At 46.9% G+C, this 21,585-nt stretch overlaps 1 protein-coding gene across 1 annotated transcript in view; it reads left to right on the forward strand.

The window, feature by feature from the left end:
• The window catches only part of c1qtnf12 (C1q and TNF related 12), a 35,437-nt gene that overhangs the window by 6,008 nt on the left and 7,844 nt on the right, over nucleotides 1-21,585 (forward strand). Inside the window, exons 2-4 of the mRNA XM_015943205.3 lie at nucleotides 18,346-18,450; nucleotides 18,591-18,702; nucleotides 18,856-19,040. Of these exons, the coding sequence (XP_015798691.1) occupies nucleotides 18,346-18,450; nucleotides 18,591-18,702; nucleotides 18,856-19,040 (402 nt within the window). The remainder of the gene's footprint in view (nucleotides 1-18,345; nucleotides 18,451-18,590; nucleotides 18,703-18,855; nucleotides 19,041-21,585) is intronic.

The following is a 21,585-nucleotide window of genomic DNA, read 5'->3' on the forward strand; positions in this document are numbered from 1 at the left end:
GCGATATGATGCAAAACTAACCTGAAATGAGTGAACTTTCGTCATTTAGCTAAATCCATCTAACAGTTTATTCAGAAAAAAAAAATTAAAAAACAAATTGCGCTTTGACACTCTCAGGGATTTCTGGCCCTAATGGCCCTTCGCTGGTAAGGTCATCACTCGAACACAAAAATGCCGCTCGCTTGCAATGATTTAGGTATGCACACTGTTTCTTTAAAGAGTTGAGCTCAAGTCATGAACTTTTTAGATGCAGTGCACCTGATAATGGACAGATTTTCATTCAAACCTCAAATCAGGATGAACATCAAACTAAATATTTCATTCAACTTTATTAAGTATTTTACTTGTTCAAAGACACGAAGGAGCAACCTTCACGGTACCGTGACTTGGATCGTGAAATGCCGAGTTTGGGGTCTTGAGATGACGTTATAAATACTGTTCTTAATGAAATATTTTCACTGCATCTGGTGTTAAAGCTACTAATAAGCCCTGGGTTTGGTGATTTAAAACCTTTGATTGTGGGCGTCGTCAAAAGAAAGAACGGGCTTTTCTTAAAAGTCCCGATTTCACAAGACTCTGACGTTTTTTGAAACTTTAATAATCTGCAACTTGTCTTTCAGTCATTCAAGATGATCTAACCCCACCCATGAGGCCAAGCTGCTCCAAAGCAGAGAGATTAGTGTAATTTACGCAACACAATCTAAATCCACTAATCATTTGAATGAAAGGAGGTGGATCTAATGAGTAGTTGTATTAATATTCTGGCCTCAGTCGAGCCCTAAAGGACACTCTAGTTCAGATGGACCTGAACTGTTTTACCGACCACGGGAAAAATCTGCTCACCAACAGGTTAAAGCTGTAATTTGTACACAAAACAGATGCTGCTCAGCAGTTACTCTTTCTTTAATCTCATAATGTTCCTACATCAAGCAGCAGCTAAAAACAGATGTCTGTTTCAACGTGATTATAACATTTTTAACGACTCTATCAAAAAAGAAAGACACTTTATTCTGGGACCAAAACGAGCTAAAAATAGCTATAATGAAAAATGAGCTCAGTTATTCCATCATGATAAAGCTATATTTTATTCACACGTCTAATCTGTTCCAAAGACACCTGCTCGTCCAACAACAGCACCTTTGTCGTGTAAAGTAAATTGCATCTTTTACACGTTGCTTTCATATTGATGATTCAGTGAAAAAAAGGGCAGAGTCAACATTGCATGCCTGACTGTCTTGAGCTCTTTTACGACAAATCCTTAACTTAATCTGTGTTTGTGAAGAGCAGTAATGGAGAGCATGGGGGTGGATGTACGATGATTAGGATGCACGCAGGTTTGTAGGATGCCCTCGTCCCACAAAGCCCAGGGATCCCTGCCCGCCCGGCGGCATCGACTCTGGGATCAGCCCTTCCACTCGCGCATGCACGACTGCCTAGGGATGTAAAAACAAGGGATTAAGCAACGCTCTTCATCATCCTGTTAAAAGCCAAACCTGCATAAGTAACATTTTTATCTGCAGCTGAAAGTTTCATGCTGTCTTGTTTGTACATAACACAGAAGTGAAAACAAAATAAGTCAAGCTGCACACATGGAGGGATTCAGGTGTTGCCTGCAGAGAGCTTCAGTATCTGGTTGCGGCCCCTGAGACATGTTTTAACAGTTGTGTTTGTGTTTTTGGTGGCACGTTGCCCCAAGGAAATATTTCCCATTTTATTGCTTCAAATAAATTTTACCTAATTTTCTCCAAACTAGATGAAAGATTCATTAAAAGCTGTGAACATAAAAGATTCCTTTTTTTCTGGGTAATAAAATCTTATTGGCTTTTGTGTATGATCCATCGTAGTTACAGCTGTACTGGGCACACTAATGAAAACACATATTATTGTCAGCTACAAAAATCTATGAAAGATTTACCAAAATACTTTTGTGTTTTCATCCATTTTAGTAAAAACACACACATAAGTAAAATTTCTTTAGTTCTTGCATTTTATTTTATTTTAAAACTCTTAAAGCTACATTTTGGCTTCATTCCAAACTAAACTTTACTTCAAGGATGGCTTTTTTGAAATTGGGATTCATTAATGTGAGGTTTAAACTTTTGAAGGGAGGCAAGAAAACAAAGTTAAGTTTGGTTTATGCTTGACGCGTCCGCGAGGTCCGCACGGCTCCGCGCGGCAAAATCGCGTCATTTTGCGTCATTTTAACAACCACGCCCCTCCACCGCGTCTCCGCACGGCCCCGAATTTCCGCAACGCGCACCTCGGAAAATTTCTAACCACGCGGACGGTCGGACGCGGAAAAACATGGCGGACCGGCAAGAACTAGTATGGCAGAGGTTCGTAAATACAGACATTTGTATGATTCAGCTCTCAGAGATCACTGTGATCAACATGTTAATAGTTCTTGGAGAGAAATAGCTCGCACTGTCGGAAAAGACGAGAACGCTGTTAAAAATGCTGGAATGCCATGTTGTAAACAGTAATTTCTACTTCTACTATGGTGTAGTGTTGGATGCATGCCGTAGAGCTCCATGCTGCCCCCTACAGTTTGGGAGAATATTGGCTCACCGCAGAGACAAGCTGCACGAACCATAAAAGCTGCGAGTTGTGAAGCGCGTTCCATCCGCGAGCCGCATCACCTCGCGGAAAGTGAATGCGTCAAGCATAAACCAAGCTTTAGGAGTGTGGTGGGAAGTGTGTAATTTCCTGGCCATAGGGGGCAGTGCATATCATTGCAAGCAAGCAGTATTTTTCCAGGTTCGATTAAGACCTCACCAACGGATGGCCATTAGGGTCAAAAATCCCTGGCAGCACAACCTCCAGCAAAATGACAAGCACATCAAACTCCCTTTCATCACTGGCAACGAGTGAAGAGGTGTAAAGCATTTATCAATGGCGAAAGTTTTTTTTGTTTTTTTTTATTATTATTATTATTTTTTTCAATGGCGAAAGTTTTGTAACTTCTTGTTTCAAATCGGTAAATGCATTTTGTCCTCATGGGCTCCCGTCGAAGGAAACATGGCGTCGCCCAGAGACTTAGGGGGTGTTTCTCAATGTCAAGGCATCTGGCTTTGCGAGGCGATGTCTGGCGAGGCCAGGCGCCTTGCTTACGAGGACACTGTCCTTCCTTGGTCAAAGAAAACGGTTCAATGGAACAGACGTGCATCACTTCCGGTAAATTCTGGGATATTTTTGACCAAGGCTAGGCTACAAGACACCTCCCACGTATCCCAGATGCCTCGGTAGAACATGAACACTGGAACACGCCTTGGAAGTTCCTGATGACGTATCTCCTAGGCAACCGGGGCGGGGCCAAGACATCAAGGCAAGGTTCCTTGGCATTGAGAAACACCCTTTACCGTTGGATGTTCTAACAGTAAATACTGTTGTTAAATAAACTTAGTGGAAAGTAGTCCTTATCCTGTAAGATTTGTCACTGAACATGGCGCTGGCCGGTCACACCACGACGGCTGGAAAATGTTTTTATTGTTGCACTACCACCTCTAAACAGTTGGTGTCGCCAGAGTGTCCATGTTCCATATTCAACCTTTAATGATAAATAATATGCATTGCCATTTTAAATGGATCAGACTAAAATAAAACTAATTTAAACTTTAGATGAAGACAATCTGAGTAAATAAAGCAATAACACCTGAATGGAGGGTTTGTGACGACTGTGATTTGGTCCATCCTGCGAGACGGGTCTTTGTGTTGGTTTTGGTCGGATGTCGTGGATTCTGCTAATGTGGTTCATTCACGACAGACTGACTACTCTTCCACGTAGAACCAGGCTGCTTTGGATAGTTTTATTTCCTTAATAAACGAAACCATAATTTCAAAACTGCACTTTGTATTTTCTCACATCATCTTTAATTCATCTGAAATTCAAAACGAGACAAAAAGCAAAATCAGGAGGAATCTGTACGAGTAAATGTCCTCTAGCCCTAAAACAGCTTCTGTCCCTTCTCCCCCATCAGGGGACAGAACACGGCTCACTCTTCCTGGAAACCTCAACGCTGCCCGCCTTTACTCAGGAATACCTGACGCATTCTGGTGGTCTGTGTTGGAAAGGCGTGTGCTCGCAGCTGTTGACAGACAGGACTTTAAGGCGCTCACATATCAGCGGTGATCAAAGCCAGAGCCTCGTTCTTCTCTCCCGCCACACTTTGTTCACGTGCTGCTTGTGTTGATGCTGAGTTGTGCTAGAGAATGGGTAGATCATACCACAGGCAGCAGACTCACAGCCTGGCGGCCTCAGGTTTTCTCTCTCTCTGTGTGTGTGTGTGTGTGTGTGTGTGTGTAGAGCGCTGCATTTCACTCATCTTTGAAGTTCTTGTCTGAGACTACCTGCACACGAATCAGAACTTTTTTGGCATGCTGAGTGCTCCATCCCAGGTCTGCCACTCTCCTAAATCACAGAAGAGAACACGGTGTATTTAATGGAAAATGCTGAGCATTCCTTATGCTGATGATTCAATTATTTATACCACGATTTGCTGTTATTCCACAGCTCAGAAATGAAGGTAATAATTACCGTGGTTACAGCTTCTCGCGCTCGAGCACAGAAAACGCCTGAGGGGAAAGGTTTAATGGTTTAATTACACTGTTGCTTTCATACTTGTGAACACAATGATTGATTTGTTGGCAAAGATTCGCCTTTCCTTTTCTCTTTAGCATTTGTGGGCAGACTTACTTTCTTACTTTAAACAAAACAGGAGAGTGAACTATGACACCTCTGCAGATAATACGTGCTGAAACTCTCAAGTATGAACTAGAACCTCTCTGAGGAAAAATAATATTAATTTTTGTTTCCTATTTGGAAAATAAAGAAACGTGAAGAAAAGTTTAAATTGGCCGTCTTTGTAATTACAGGGAGAATTTGTTACCTAAAACAAAGTTTATAAAAAAAAAACAAACAAAAATTACAAGTAAAATCACAAAAATTCCTTTTCACCTAAGCAAATAATAAAAAGACGCATTTAAAGAAACTCAAACCCAATAACCTACTTTACAGTCGTCATCACTGCTGGGTGCTAATGAGAGACAAACAAACCACCTTTGCCAGTTGGAACCCCCCCCCCCCCCCCCCCCAGAGCGCTTGGGCATCTACGAAAACAAATCAACAGAAACAAAATTTAAACTTTTAGACTCAAAACATTATTCACTACTCACAGTGCTCAGGTAGCATTTTCTTAAAGAGCAAGTCACCCCCAAATAAACTTTTTTTTTTGCTGATAAACTAAATAAACGAGTGTCTAATCGTGCTGCAGACACGTGTCGCCAATAATTTGGCACTTCAGTGCATCTTAGTTCAAATTTAAATATTCTGTCTAAAACTGGCAGTGTTGTGCCGTTGTCAGGTAAAAACTCTGCACTGTATTCTAATTTAAATCTGCCATCGCTATTGGCTAAGAGGTATGCTATGATGTAAACTGGTACATTATGATGTCACAATGCTGTCGTGAGCCTGTGAGTGTGTGTGTATTTGTTAGCGGCTCCGCCCTCTCGGTCTGCCAGGCAACAGCATGTGTTGCATTTTTCAAACATGAAGTGGGAGTGGAGTTAGACTCTGGTAGGGGGTGACTTGCTCTTTAAAGTGCTTTTCTTTCACAAATTATTTGTGTCGCTGCTTTGTGCCTACCAACCACCTCTGGCCAAAAGCCTTTTTCATTCATGCTTGGATGGACATGCGAGACGTTCAGCTGGACCTCCTCGTTTACGCCGCTGCCTCCTGGGTAACTCCACATCTGTGAGCCTGGCTAAGAATGGATCGTCATCAGACGCAGGTCCTTTCCCACCAGTAAAGTAAACGGAACAAATAAACCTGCTCTTCCACAGCTTTGCTTTGTCTGTCTTCAGCTTGGCCCGTTTCCTTTTACAGCTGTGTCATAAATAATGTCGCACTTTTCACCCGACTTTTGAAAAGAAATAACAAAATGTCCCCTCCGACATCCGATCTGGGTATCTTTTTGTTTCCTGTGTCCCGCACAGCTGTAAAGCAATCAGACTTGATGTCTGAGTGCTGAAGACAAGCCTTGCAGTTTTATTGTCACAGGTGGAGCGTTATAGATTCAGCTTTAAACGCCCTGCCTGATATCAAAGCTTAAGTAGAAATATATTTGGTTGTTTTAAATCTCGGAAACGAAAGAGAGAAGGGGGAGAGGACGAAAAAGGTGGGGGGAAAAACTCACAAAAATAAACCATGAAAGATTTACAAGAATCTACTTTCAGACCTGCAGGAAGAGGGAGCGAGAAAAAAGGGGGATGCAAAAAAGTACAACAGAACCAAAATATCACTGCGCCAACAACACGAGGGTATAAAACCGCAACAGCTTTTTGGTAATAATTCATAGTGCATTTAGAGCCAACCACTACCTTAGGGTTTCAGAGTCAACCACCCAAAGGCGGCGATTGGAGATCAGAACCACGAGCACCCATGCAAAAGGCACGCTTGCAAAGTAAACGGTAAATGGCCTGTATTTGATATAGCGCCTTCTAGACTCCTGGAACCCCCCAAGGCGCTTTACAACACAATCAGTCATTCACCCATTCGCACACACATTCACACGCTGGTGGGGATGAGCTACGATGTAGCCACAGCTGCCCTGAGGCGCACTGACAGAGGCGAGGCTGCCGAGCACTGGCGCCACCGGTCCCTCCGACCACCACCAGCAGGCAACGTGGGTTAAGCGTCTTGCCCAAGGACACAACGACAGCGACAGACTGAGTGGGGCTCGAACCTGCGACCTTCCGATTACGGGGCGAGCACTTAACTTCCGTGCCACCGTCGCCCCAAAGTAACATCACAATCTATGTTTTGCTACGGCGAAAAGCACAATTAAACCCTTTCATGCATGGACAACATCAAAGAAATCCTGTTGCTGCTGTCGACTTTGGCACAAACCTTCCAAAATAACATAAAATTCTATTAAAACACGTTGAAAATATGACATTTATGTGAAGTTTTCTCTTTTATTGTTAAGCAAGCTAACTTGTTAATGATCCAACCTTCGTTTTCATGTGAGAAACTAAAACGATGCTCTGAGAAAATGCTCGTCATCTCCACTCTGCCGTGATTTGCTTAAGAAACATTAAAATTTGCCTCAGCAGAAGAAAATCTCTTTATCCAAACAGGCTGCAGTGTAATGGAAACTGTATTAAGTAAAGTAAAAGTATCAGCTCAATCAGTGTCAGTTTCATCTGTTTCCAAAGCTCCAAACGACGACAAAACACCGAAGAGGCTGATATGCAGCCAGGTCTGTGGTTGTTTATTTTGTCTGCTGTCAGAGCGAGAGAGGAGGAGCGAGCGCTGCAAATCCCAACCAAAAGCAAAAAAAGAGAGGGAAAGCAGATTTGATTCCAGCATATGAAAAGACAAACCAGGGGTTGATGGGTTGCACCAGCAGCAGAGGCAGAAAGAGGTATGTTGGTTCAGTAGATAAGTGATCCGAGTTTCTGCCAAAGCTAAACAAATTCCATCTCAGACAGCTCACCTCCATGGCTCGTCTCTATCTCCTCCATCTCGGCCTTAAGGTTCTTTACGTTTGGGGAAAAGGAAGTAGGGAGAGGTTCTGTGCTCCAATAAGTGGAATCGGTTTAGACGCTCGTTTCTGAATGAAAGCGAACTCATAAAAACTTGGTGCATGAGTCTTCTTGCCTCCTTATCTCTGTGGCAGATCCTCCTGAGCAGCAATTCATCCTGAGACGTTTCCCAGCAGAGAGCCAACGTTATCTAAACACACCTCCATCCTGAGCACATTTTCTACATTTCTTCCTCGTAACGAGCAGAGGAGAGCGTTTTGTCAAATTTATTATTTATAAATAATAATAATAATAATAATAATAATGCAATGAACTTATATAGCGCTTTTCTAGACACCCAAAGACGCTTTCACACACTCTCACATTCACACACTGCTAGTGATGGTAAGCTACTTGTAGCCACAGCCGCCCTGGGGAGGTCTGACAGAGGCGAGGCTGCCATTTGGCGCCGTCGGCCCCTCTGACCACCACTAACACAGGCAAGTTGGGTGAAGTGTCTTGCCCAAGGACACAACAGCAGGATACCCCTGGCGGGAGCTGGAATCGAACCCATGACCCTCCGATCATGAGGCAACCCGCTCTACCACCTGAGCTACTGCTGCCCCAAACTACAGTAACCAGGTCATGTGATCAACAGAAATGACATCACACAGGCAGGCGGACCGGTGTATTATGGCAACTTTCATCCACTTAAGAACAAATCAACAAGGTTTATTTAGTTTGATCACAGCCTGTTGAGCAAATAAGACCCGACACGTCACCTGAGCGAATTAATGGAATAAAGTGAGGCTTTTGAATATGGTGACTGACGGCGGTGTGAAGTGCCTCGCAGCAGACTGGGCAGGGAAGAAAAAGGAAAGGAGGTTCTCCTGTTTGAACTTCCCAACTGTCTGGCACCATTTAATTGTATCTTTGGGTGAGCTTTTCCAAAAACGGATTACAGGAAGAAATAATGACTCATTGGATTTAGCTGCCTAGCTTCTTTATGTTTTAACTTACTGAGCACAATTACAAATGAGGACACGTTTTTACTTTAACTTACAAAAATCTGAATTCCTTGTTGTTTACACCTTATTAAACATGAATTAGATTTAGCTTTTTATAATTGAGTAGAGGAGGAAATCCAGACATCATCATCATCATGATCCTTTATTTATAGAAGAAGAAGAAAATATCATTTCTATAGCGCCTCTCAAGATAAAAATCAAAAAATGTAAAAATATAAAAAAGAATTTAAAAATTGTTAAAGATATATTTTAAATTAGCAAAAAATAGACAATTGTGATTAAAAAATGTTAAGAAAGAGAGAGTGAACAGGAAAGAGGGGAGTCAGTGGATCCTGAGGAAGGTGGAATAGGTGGGGAGAGCAGAATAAAGAGAGAGAGGTGAAGAAGGTCATACAAAAGCCAGCTTGAACAAGTGAGTCTTCAGCTGCTTTTTAAAGGAGACCACTGAGTCCACTGATCTCAGGCTCAGGGGGAGAGAGGTCCAGAGTCTGGGGACCACAGCAGCAGATGATCTGTCACCTTTGACCTTTAGCCTGGTGCTGCACAACCAGTAGGCTTTGATCACTGGACCTCAGGGACCTGCTGGGGGTGTAGGGACTAAGAGGATCACCAATGTAAGATGGTGCTTGTCCATGTAAGGCCCTATAGACCAGAACCAGGATCTTGAAATGAACCCTGAAGTTGCCTGGCAGCCAGTGAAGCTGGAGGAGAAGCGGGGTGATGTGGGTGTGTTTGGAGGACTTGGTCAGAAGCCGAGCACAGGCGTTCTGAACCACCTGTAGACGGTTCAGGGAGGTTCTGCTCAGACACGTGAAAAGAGAGTTACAGTAGTCTAAGCGTGAGGAGATGAAGGTGTGGAGAACTGTCTCAAGTTCAGAGCGGGACAGAATGGGACTCAGCTTAGCAACGTTCCTGAGATGGAAGAAGGAAGAGCGAACAAGAGAACTGACATGATAATCCAGGGTGAGAGCTGGGTCAAAGGTCACGCCAAGATTCCTGACAGAAGGTTTGGTGTGAGAAGCAAGCTGACCAAGAGAGTCTCTGACTTTGGGAACCAGCTTGTCTGGGGCACAGATGAGGATCTCAGTCTTATCTTCATTCAGCTGAAGAAAGCTTCCACCATCCAGGCTTTGATAGAGTCTAAGCAGGTGTGTAACAGCTGCAGCTTAGACATCTCATGGGGCTTAAAGGAGATGTACAGTTAGATGTCATCTGCATAAAGATGATAGGAGATTCCTTTGAAGGACCTCAGGATGTGCTGAAGAGGAAGCAGATAGAGGAGGAAGAGCCGAGGCCCCAGCACAGAACCTTGTGGGACACCATGGGTAAGGGAGGTGGTGGAGGACCTAAACTTGGAGACGGCCACAGAAAAGGAGCACTCAGAGAGGTAAGAGGAGAACCACTCCAGAGCAGATCCTGATAGGCCTACCCAGTCTCTCAGCCTCTCCAGTAGCAGGTGATGGTCAACAGAGTCAAAGGCTGCAGTCAGGTCCAGCAGGACCAGAACAGAACAGTCCCCTGCATCACTGTGAGTCAGAAGGTCATTAGAGACCCTAAGAAGAGCTGTTTCAGTAGAATGAGCTCTACGAAAACCTGACTGGAAGCTATCATAGATGTTATGTTCATCAAGAGCAGCTGTGAGTTGTTCAACCACAACCTTTTCCAAGATCTTGGAGATGAACGGAAGTTTAGAGATGGGTCTGAAGCTGCTATGGAGAGAGGGGTCGAGACTCGTTTTTTTAAGAAGCGGGTGGATTACAGCATTCTTAAAGTAAGCAGGGACCTGACCAGAAACCAGAGAAGCATTAATTATAGAGAGCACGCTGGGACCGATGGACTGAAAAGCACTTTTAAACAAAGATGAAGGTAAGATGTGGAGGGGGCATGCAGAGGTCTTCATAGAGTTAACTAGTTTGGTTAACTCAGGCAAAGAAACAGGAGCAAAGCTATCTAGGATGATGGGCCTGGTTGGAGTCGGGAGAGGCAGCGATAAGGCTGAAAGAGAGATGCTAGATCTAACCTTATTGACTTTGTCCACAAAGAAAGACAGAAAGTTCTCACAGTCTGTAACAGAGGGGATGGAGGCTGTAGGAGAGGCAGGAGAGACGATGCTGCTGATGGCGTTAAACAGCACCTTGGGGTTCCCTTTGCTCTGGGACACCATGTTGGAGAAATAGGAAACCCTAGCTTCTCTGACTGCAGAGTTAAAGGATGTCAGAAGATCCTTTAGGTGCAGCAGATGGACGTGGAGATGGGTTTTCTTCCACAAGCGCTCAATTTTTCTGCATTGGCGCTTCAGGCTGCGAAGGCTGTCATTAAACCAGGGAGTAGGGTTCACTGCAGGAACTGATCTGGTTCTGACAGGACAGATGTTGTCCAGAACGGAGAGGCAGTGCTCGTTAAACTGAGAAGTTAAGCAATCTGGGTCGTTCTCAGAAGAACAGGGTGGATAGAGGCTGTAGGAGAGGCAGGAGAGACGATGCTGCTGATGGTGTTAAACAACACCTTGGGGTTCCCTTTGCTCTGGGACACCAGGTTGGAGACATAAGCAACCCTAGCATCTCTGACTGAAGATCCTTTAGGTGCAGCAGATGGACGTGGGGATGGGGTTTCTTCCACAAGCGCTCAATTTTTCTGCATTGGCGCTTCAGGCTGTGAAGACTGTCATTAAACCAGGGAGTAGGGTTCACTGCAGGAACTGATCTGGTTCTGACAGGACAGATGTTGTCCAGGATGGAGAGGCAGTGCTCGTTAAACTGAGAAGTTAAGGAATCTGGGTCGTTATCAGAAGAACAGGGTGGATCAAAAGCAGCAGCACTTTTCATTGTCAACTCAACTTTTTACTCTCCTAGATGAAAAGTTGCACCAACAAACTAAACATAACAAAATTGAACTTGGCAATACACAATATATACAGTAAAATACAAACAAGGATCAAGACCCACACATTCCTCTCTGAACTGCAGATTTGATTTTGTGGACCCCAGTGAGCGAGCGCCTGGTGGCCGGGCTTTCGCCCATGGGGCCCGGCCGGGCCCAGCCCGAACCGGATACATGGGCTCGTCCAACTGTGGACCCACCACCCGCAGGAGGAACATGAAGGGTCCGGTGCAATGCGAATCGGGTGGCAGACCAAGGCGGGAGCCTTGGCGGTCCAATCCCCGGACAAGAAAACTAGTTTTTGGGACATGGAACGTCACCTCGCTGGCGGGGAAGGAGCCGGAGCTTGTGGCAGAGGTTGAGCGGTACCGGCTAGATATAGTCGGACTCACCTCGACACATTGCATTGGCTCTGGAACCCGAGACCTGGAGAGGGGTTGGACACTCTACTTTGCTGGAGTTGCTCCGGGTGAGAGGCGGAGGGCTGGGGTTGGCTTTTTGTTAGCCCCGAGACTCTCTGCCTGTGTGTTGGGGTTTACCCCGGGGGACAAGAGGGTAGCTTCCTTGCGCCTTCGGGTCGGGGAACGGGTCCTGACTGTTGTTTGTGCTTATGGGCCAAATATCAGTTCAGAGTACCCACCCTTTTTGGAGTCCCTGGGACGAGTGCTAGATAGTGCTCCATCAGGGGACTCCATTGTCCTGCTGGGGGACTTCAATGCTCACGTGGGCAATGACAGCTTGACCTGGAGGGGTGTGATTGGGAGGAACGGCCCACCTAATCAGAACTCGAGTGGTGTTTTGTTATTGGACTTCTGTGCAAGCCGCAGTTTGGCCATAACGAACACCATGTTCGAACATAAGGATGCCCACCGGTACACTTGGTACCAGGGCAGCCTAGGTCACAGGTCGATGATAGATTTTGTAGTCGTATCATCTGACCTGCGGCCGTATGTTTTGGACACCCGAGTGAAGAGAGGGGCGGAGCTGTCAACTGATCACCACCTGGTGGTGAGTTGGATCAGATGGCAAGGGAACATGCCGCGTAGACCTGGCAGACCCAAACGCATAGTGAGGGTCTGCTGGGAACGCCTGGCAGAAGAACCTGTCAAGACGGTCTTCAACTCCCACCTCCGGCAGAGCTTTGACCACGTCCCGAGAGCAGTGGGGGACATTGAGTCCGAGTGGGCCTTGTTCCACTCTGCGATTGTCGAGGCGGCTGTTGCTAGCTGTGGTCGTAAGGTGGCCGGTGCCAGTCGTGGTGGCAAGCCCCGTACCCGCTGGTGGACACCAGAGGTTTGGGGAGCCGTCAGGCTGAAGAAGGAGGCCTACAGGGCGTGGCTGGTCTGTGGGTCTCCGGAGGCAGCAGACAGGTACCGGATAGCCAAGCGGGGTGCAGCAGTGGCAGTTGCCGAGGCAAAATCTCGGGCGTGGGAGGAGTTTGGTGAGGCCATGGAGAAAGACTATCGATCGGCTCCAAAGAGGTTCTGGCAAACTGTCCGGCGCCTCAGGAGAGGAAGGCAGCAACTCGCTCACACTGTTTACAGTGGGGATGGGGAGCTGCTGATGTCAACTGGGGTTATAGTCGGACGGTGGAAGGAATACTTTGAGGAGCTCCTCAATCCCACCAATGCGCATTCCGAGGAGGAACCAGAGCTGGGAGGCCTGGGGATGGACTGTCCGATCTCGGGGGCAGAAGTTGCTGAGGTAGTCAAACAACTACACAGCGGCGGAGCCCCGGGGGCGGATGAGGTTCGTCCTGGGTATCTCAAGGCTATGGATGTTGTAGGGCTGTCATGGTTGACACGTCTCTACAACATTGCGTGGTCATCGGGGGCAGTTCCTAGGGAGTGGCAGACCGGGGTGGTGGTCCCCATCTTTAAGAAGGGTGACCTGAGGGTGTGTTCCAACTATAGGGGGATCACACTCCTCAGCCTCCCTGGAAAGGTCTACTCCAAGGTACTGGAGAGGAGGGTCCGATCGATAGTTGAATCTCAGATAGAGGAGGAGCAATGTGGTTTTCGTCCTGGCCGTGGAACTGTGGACCAGCTCTATACCCTTGCAAGGGTGATGGAGGGGGCATGGGAGTTTGCCCAACCAATCCACATGTGCTTTGTGGATTTGGAGAAGGCTTATGACCGTGTCCCCAGGGGCACCCTGTGGGGGACGCTCCAGGAGTATGGGGTGGGTGGATTTCTGTTAAGGGCCATTCAGTCCCTTTACCAGAGGAGCGTGAGTTTGGTCCGCATAGCCGGTAGTAAGTCGGACCTGTTCCCGGTGAGGGTTGGACTCCGCCAGGGCTGCCCTTTGTCACCGGTTCTGTTCATCACTTTTATGGACAGAATTTCTAGATGCAGCCGTGGTGTGGAGTGTGTCGAGTTTGGTGGCAGGAGAATCTCGTCTCTGCTTTTTGCGGATGATGTGGTCCTCCTAGCTTCATCCAGCTCTGACCTTCAGCTCTTGCTGGGTAGGTTTGCGGCCGAATGTGAAGCGGCTGGGATGAGGATCAGCACCTCCAAATCTGAGACCATGGTTCTCGACCGGAAAAGGGTGGCTTGCCACCTCCGTGTCTGGGGAGAGGTCCTACCTCAAGTGGAGGAGTTTAAGTATCTCGGGGTCTTGTTCACGAGTGAGGGTAGGAGGGATCGGGAGATCGACAGGCGGATTGGTTCGGCGTCTGCAGTGATGCGGACGCTGAGCCGATCTGTCGTGGGGAAGAGGGAGCTGAGCCAGAAAGCCAGGCTCTCGATTTACCGGTCGATCTACATCCCAATCCTCACCTATGGTCATGAGCTTTGGGTAATGACCGAAAGAACGAGATCGCGGATACAAGCGGCCGAAATGAGTTTCCTCCGTAGGGTGGCCGGGCTCAGCCTTAGAGATAGGGTGAGGAGCTCGGACATTCGGGAGGGACTCGGAGTAGAACCGCTGCTCCTCCGGATCGAAAGGAGCCAGTTGAGGTGGTTTGGGCATCTGGCCAGGATGCCTCCTGGACGCCTCCCCGGGGAGGTGTTTCGGGCATGTCCTGCCGGCAGAAGGCCCCCGGGTCGACCCAGGACACGTTGGAGAGGTTACATCTCCAATCTGGTCCGGGAACGCCTTGGGGTCCTGCCGGAGGAGCTGGTGGACAAGGCCGGGGAGAGGACGGCCTGGAGCTCCCTAGTTGGGATGCTGCCCACGCGACCCGGACCCGGATAAGCGGAGGAAGACGAAGACGACGAAGACGAAGGACCCCAGTAAATCTGTATTATTCAAACCATCATACACAATAAAACCAGGTGTAAATAAATACAAGAGTGAAATTCAGGGGCTGTGCAGACTGAGCATGTTGACTGCAAGGGGCACACACATAAACTTGAATGTTGGACATGCTACACACCATGTTAAACAGTTCAAAACTACTTATAATCCATAGATTACTACAATTAAAACAAGACAATAAAAGGTGTCGGCCATTCACTCCATTTTATTAAAGGTACCCGATAAAAAGGTTTCTTCAACCTGATCTTCAGCCTGCCTAACGTCTAGGGGGAGAGCTTTCCAAAGTTGGGGGGCCATGATTGAGAAAGCACAATCCCTGCACCTCTAGCTTCAGTTGTCCAGACGAACAAAGGGTAAACATACAGGTGTGGGGTGTTCTTAAAGCTGTTAGAGCATATCTGAAAACAAGCTAGGTTTTAAACACAAACTCGGTCATGGAACATTCACCCCTCACCTTGGGTATCATCCCTGGATCCGCTTCCACCGGAAACCCTTGTGACCAGAGGATACTAGTGAGCGCTAAACACCAGTCACCGTTTTCTAGGTCCAAACGTCTCTTGTTGTCCGTGACTTCGAACGGTGTTTTTCTCTCTGGAACCGTGGTAATTAGTCCTAAAGTTGAAGTGGTAGCAGCCAGCTGTTTCTCCTTCTCTGGTATTATTGAGCGGAGAACCTCACACCAGCAGTGTTCTACTACTGAACACGTGAGTGTGTGATGAGTGGAGGACCCAGGGAAGTGCATAAGTGCGGTGAGTTCCGGGGTTGAACATTTGCCCATTTACAGGAAGACTGACTGTAGTGCTGACAATTATTTTTAATAATGCAGGTGAACCTAAAAAAAAATAGAGTATGGTGCAAAAAGTGAATTTATAAGAATAAGAATAACTTTATTTGTCTCTCAGTGAGGAAACTGCATTATTGCAACAGCTGAAGGACAGAAGAAAGCAGCAGTAGCACACAAAATATGTCACATGAGAGCATAAATATAAATTAAGACAATCAAGATAATCATTGCACATAATAATAATAGTAGTAGTAATATTGCACATGTCGTTGATGGTGTTTGTTGTGGAATGTTGCAGATGTATGGGTTCCATATTAGCAGTGATCATCATGGACGTAATTTTGGGGGGGGGGGACAGGGGGGACATGTCCCCCCCCCCCTTTTTTTCCAAATTCAAGTTTTGACCCCTGCACTTTTTACCATCCAAAAACAATATTACGCTATATTAAATTGACACTGGTTGAGCTCTAGGACCAAGCGGAAAACAACCGTTTGTGTTGAAGCCTGTTTCCCATTAGAGCATACTGTAAAGATACCCCCCCTCGTGTCCCCCCCCACTTCTAAATTGAAAATTACATCCATGGTGATCATAATAGAGTCTAACAGCGGCAGGAAGGAAAGACTGTGGTATCTCTCTTCACACAGCAGGGATGATCAGTCTGTCACTGAAGCTGCTCTCCAGAGCAGAAGGGGCATCCTGCAGGGGGTGTGACTCACGGTCCAGCATTGATCTGAGTTTTGCAAGCACCCTCTTGTCCCCCACCCCTCGAACTGAGTCCAGAGGACAGCCCAGGACAGAGCTGGACTTCTTTATCAACCTGTCCATCTTCTTCCTCTTTCTTTCTCTGTGATGATGCTGTTCCAACAGACCACACCGTACAGGATTGCTCGTGCCACCATAGAGTCGTAGGTCTTCAGGAGTGTCCCCTTCACTCTAAAGGACCGCAGTCTCCTCAGGAGGTAGAGCCTGCTCTGGCCCTTCCTGTACAGTGCATCTATGTTGTCAGACCCGTCCAGTTTACTGCTCGAGGGAACACCCAGGTATTTGTAGGATTTCACTCTCTCGATGTCCGTTCCCTGGATCTTCACCAGAAAAGGAACAGCGGGCTGGCGTCTTCGAAGATCCACGAACACATCCTTTGTTTTCCTTGCTTTATTCAGGAGGTGGTTCTGCTGGCACCAGTCCACAAAGTTCCACGTCAATCCTCTGTGCGCTGCTTCATCATCCTCGGTGATGAGTCGGACTATCGTAGAGTTGTCTGAAAACTTTTGCAGAACGCAGCTGTCTGTGGTGTCTGAACTCTGCAGTGCAGAGGGTGAAGAGAAAGGGTTCTAGATGGTCTCTCAGTCTAAGCTGGTTATAAAAAGACTTTTGCACCAAATTCTAGTTTTTTGAGTTTCAACTGTGTTGGCAGCTGTGGTCACAAAACCTTGAAGCTGCTTGAGGTTGGTCTTCGAGTGTTTACCTTTAACATCGATATCTGTAATATTCTTCTTCAGCACCTTAGACAGCTCTCACTTTTGTCCAATTAAAAGCTCAAAATTTCTTGCACATTTAGTTTTAAAGGTGTGAAACACTGAATAAAACATTGTTCCAATGATTATTTCTGATTATATTCAGTCACTCTGAGAATTTCATGCAGGCTGAACATGAAAATAGTCTCCTACACTTATCTCCTGCATTAGCTTCCGGTGAAACGCTAGGATTAGAAAAGCCTGACAGATCTACGTCACACTGCCACCTAACATTCAGGGACTCGCCCATCTTGACTCATGACGAGGGAAAGTTGGGGAGCAGAACTCCTGCAGGCTTGTGTTATTTGTGGAGACGTCAAAGTTGCAGAGCAAATGGAATCAGGGGTGGAGTGGTGTTAGCCAGTCGGAGGGGAAATGTCCAAAGATGTGGAAATAAGGCTCCAAATCCTGCTGTCTGCAGCTCTCCGCTGCTGTGGCTCACTTCTAGTTCCTGACATTGGTGCACCTGTGCCCCCCCCCCCCCCCCAGAGTATGCCTAAAGCCGGGCGTACACTGTGCGACTTTTACACTTGTAGCACTCAGCTTCAGCTCAAGCTGTACGACTTCCTCGCAGGGCAGATCTCATGAGTCATGTGCTCACACTGCACGACCCAGTTCTCGGATGCGACCTCTTAGAGTCTGGTAGCAACACGTCGGCCCTAAAAATATGCTAAAAATAGCAGCTTTTACTCAACACGTCAGACTTTTTTTGTCTTGTCTTGCCTGTTGTCCTTCGGGAGTGCTGCAGGAGGACACACAGGGATTTATGGGGGTTGGATGAGGAAAACGAAATAAAGAAAGTAAATCTGTGTTTTGTGATCAGTTTAATTTGACATGAACACGACAAACACGCTTTCTTGACAATCTTTGTGAGTAAAAAAATGTGTAGAAATAAAAACGAACAGCGTGTGTTATTAAGGAAATAGCGAGCGAGCGGCGTTGATGCAGGATTGCGCCTGCGCCGTGAGCGGTTCTGATACTTTTTGGGTCGCAGCTGCTCGCAGCGCCGCTTCAACAGTGCGATACCCTCACGAGGGACGAGCAAAATATTAAACACGCCAGAAGTTTGTGCGAGCTCACGACTGCTGATCGGCAGCTGGTCACGTGGTGTTAATCGCCTCTCGTAACCCCCTGAATACTACACGACGCTCGGCGCTAAACTCGCCCCGATCCCGTGGATTCTCGCACGAGTCGGCTCAAAAAAGTGAAAAAATCGCACAGTGTACGTCCGGCTTAAAGCATTAGAGACCGCTGCAGATGCACTGATTAAACGAGTGTTCCACACCTTTAGACACTTTATTCAGCTTTTGCATGATGTCTATTAATGTTTAAAAATCTGCACATCTTGTCTTGCTTCAGACTTCTGAAAACCAAAGAGTGGATCCTTTGGGGTCATGGATGGATTTTGTCAAAAGACCTGTTGGAAACTTCCCTGGAAAATGTCGCAAGTGCAAACGGCCTCTGGTAAGCCCGCTCACTGGACTGTGTTTTACATTTGAATACAGAAAGAGAAAGAAATCCTACTGAGTCACTATAAGGTGAAATGATTGATATTCAGGGGATATTTAGAAATATGACAACATTTTGTTTTGATTCCTCTTTAGCCTGGTCCACCTGGTCCTCCAGGTCCTCCAGGCCCTCAGGGACCACCTGGCTTCCCAGGAGCTGAAATGACCCAGGAAGTTCTCCTACAGGAATTTAAAGAAATGATAAAAGGTGTGCTGGTTTTTAATGCAAAGTTGTTAGGTTTGTCACATTTGCAGGGGTGAGCTGCTGTGCTATGCTCTAATAGCATCATTTTTACTGAGCAGTTTGAACATTGCCGTGCGGTCGTTCTAAAGTGCAGTAACTTGGTCCTGATTCTGTCAGAGGCTACAGAAAGACGAGCAGCTGCTCTCGATGATCAAACCATTCCCAGTCAGCTACCCACAGCCATCTTCAGCCTGGATGCGAAGACCTCCTGCCGCAGGTTAGAAGTCGCTTTCCACTGCAAGCTCAAGGGACCTGCGGTGGTGGACAAGAAGACGCTGGTGGAGCTCCAGAACTTTCAGACAGTAAGTTTGTTTGAAACCGTGTAAATGTTTATGAATCAGTCCGCTTTGCTCCCGGCTTTCAGTCTCACCCATGGTTACGGGCTTTGTTTCTCTGTATTAGCTGTGAAGGAGCGAGTGTTTGGTAGACGTTGCTTACTTTGGCTGTTCGAGAATTACAAGAGGATCATCCCCTCCCTGGTAACTGGCAGCGGCGTGGCAAGCAGTGCCACTCTGAGGCTCAAACTCCCCTTCTGGGTCAAAAATATCCACTTTTCAATTCTACACATTACTCCCTGGGAAGCACACAAAACACACTCTGTCTGCGACTTGGAATAATGTGTGGTGAGGACAGAAATAGACTGTTAGAAACAGTTTGCTGTTGAGGAGGAACTATGGGACACGCTGTAGCTGGAGGAGCTAGGACCAACCTCCAGTCCACTAGGAGAATGTGTTACGGAGGTATTGTTTGTTTTTCTTTAATAGATCCATCAAATACCCATTAAGTGATCAACATCTGCTAATCAAAATGAAGGAAGAGTACATTTGAGAAATCAGCCCAGCACTGCTGCACTGCAGTGTAAATGTCACAGCTGAAACCCCAACGGGGATCTTCTTGTCTGCAGTATGCATGTTTTTCATATGCATGTGAGGGTTTTTCTCACAGACCATGTATTTAATTTGATGCAAATGAGTGATCAGCACTAGCAGCTTGCCCCTCTGCTTGCATCAGGTCTCGGCCTCGGCTTCACATTAGCAATATTACAGCCTTGAAGGTAGAGGAGAGCAGAGTCGTTCAACCGTGGTTTTCTGGCTAAAACCACCCGCCAAACTCAGTTAGCTCAGTTAGTTTGTAGCTCATTGGCTCACAACCCCGCTCTCAGCTCCATTTGTGAATTATCCGGGAGTGACGAGACACGTGACACGACCCAGATGGCGGTAGCTGGAATCGCCTAATGGGCTTCGATTCAGCTCTTCAGAAACCTACAGGTGACAGCGGGAGGGTTCATCCATCTTATATGTACATTAGTTTACTGTCACGGCGTGTGGGCGAGGTGAGCGGAGGCAAGGATCCAAACGCGGGTGAAAAAGGCAGGCAGACAGGAACAGCTTACAAAGGCTTTAATATAAAACACGCTGGACATGGAAACAATGAACCGACAAAACACAGAACTGAGAGGGTTTAAATACAGGAGGGCTGGGAGCTTGGGTGATTGGAAAACGAGAGGCAGGTGGGAGCAATTAACAGACACATGACTGAACAGAATGGGGAGACAGGACAGGGTGTGACATTTACACCAGCACCATCCATCCATTAATTCTCTTTCACTTACTGGGTCATGGGGGCAGCAGCCTAAAACCGGGCGTACACGGTGCGACTTTTTCACTTTTTTGAGCCGATTTTCCACTCGTGAGAGAATCCACAAGATCGGGGCGAGTTTTGCGCCGAGCGGTCGTGTAGTGTACAGGGGGTTACGAGAGGCGATTAACACCACGTGACCAGCTACCGATCAGCAGTCGTGAGCTCGCACGAACTTCTGGCGTGTTTAATATTTTGCTCGTCCCTCGTGAGGGTATCGCACTGTTGAAGCGGCGCTGCGACCCAAAAAGTATCAGAACCGCTCACGGCGCATGCGCGCGCAATCCTGCATCAACACTACTCGCTCGCTATTTCCCTAATAACACACGCTGTTCGTTTTTATTTCTACACGTTTTTTTACTCACAAAGATTGTCAAGAAAGCGTGTTTGTCGTGTTCGTGTCAAATTAAGCTGATCACAAAACACAGATTTACTTTCTTTATTTTGTTTTCCTCATCCAACCCCCATAAATCCCTGTGTGTCCTCCTGCAGCACTCCCGAAGGACAACAGGCAAAACAAGACAAAAAAGTCTGACGTGTTGAGTAAAAACTGCTATTTTTAGCATATTTTTAGGGCCGACGTGTTGCTACCAGACATGCAGTGTGAGCACATGACTCGTGAGATCTGCCCTGCGAGGAAGTCGTACAGTGTGAGCTGAAGCTGAGTGCTACGAGGGAAAAAGTCGCACAGTGTCCGCCCGGCTTAAGAGGGAAGTCCCAGACTTTCCTCACCCCAGCTACTTGAGCCAGCTCCTCCGGGGGAATCCCAAGGTGCTCTCTGTCCTTCCATTGTGTCCTGAGTCTTCCTTTAGATCTGCTCCCGGTTGGATGTCCCCGGCAAACCTCACCAGGGAGGCGTCCAGGAGACATCCTCAACTGGCTCCTCTTGATGTGGAGGAGCAGCGGGTCTGAGCCCCTCCTGAATGACCGAGCTTCTCACCCTGTCTCTAAGGGAGAGCCCAGACAACCTGTGGAGAAAATTCATTTGAATCGCTTGTATCTGTCATCTCATTCTAGCTTTCCTTCACTCCTGAACAAGACCTCAAGATACTTAAACTCCTCCACGTGGGGCCGGACCTCGTCCCTGACCCGGACAAGGCATTCTAACCTTCTCTGACTCAGGACCATGGTCTCGGACTTAGAGGAGCTCTTAACAATACACCGACTAGCAAAGTTTGTAGTTTAACCTTTTTTCACTTACAATTTTGG

The sequence above is a fragment of the Nothobranchius furzeri genome, chromosome 15 (genome assembly GCF_043380555.1).
Source record: "Nothobranchius furzeri strain GRZ-AD chromosome 15, NfurGRZ-RIMD1, whole genome shotgun sequence".
Taxonomy (NCBI): domain Eukaryota; kingdom Metazoa; phylum Chordata; class Actinopteri; order Cyprinodontiformes; family Nothobranchiidae; genus Nothobranchius; species Nothobranchius furzeri.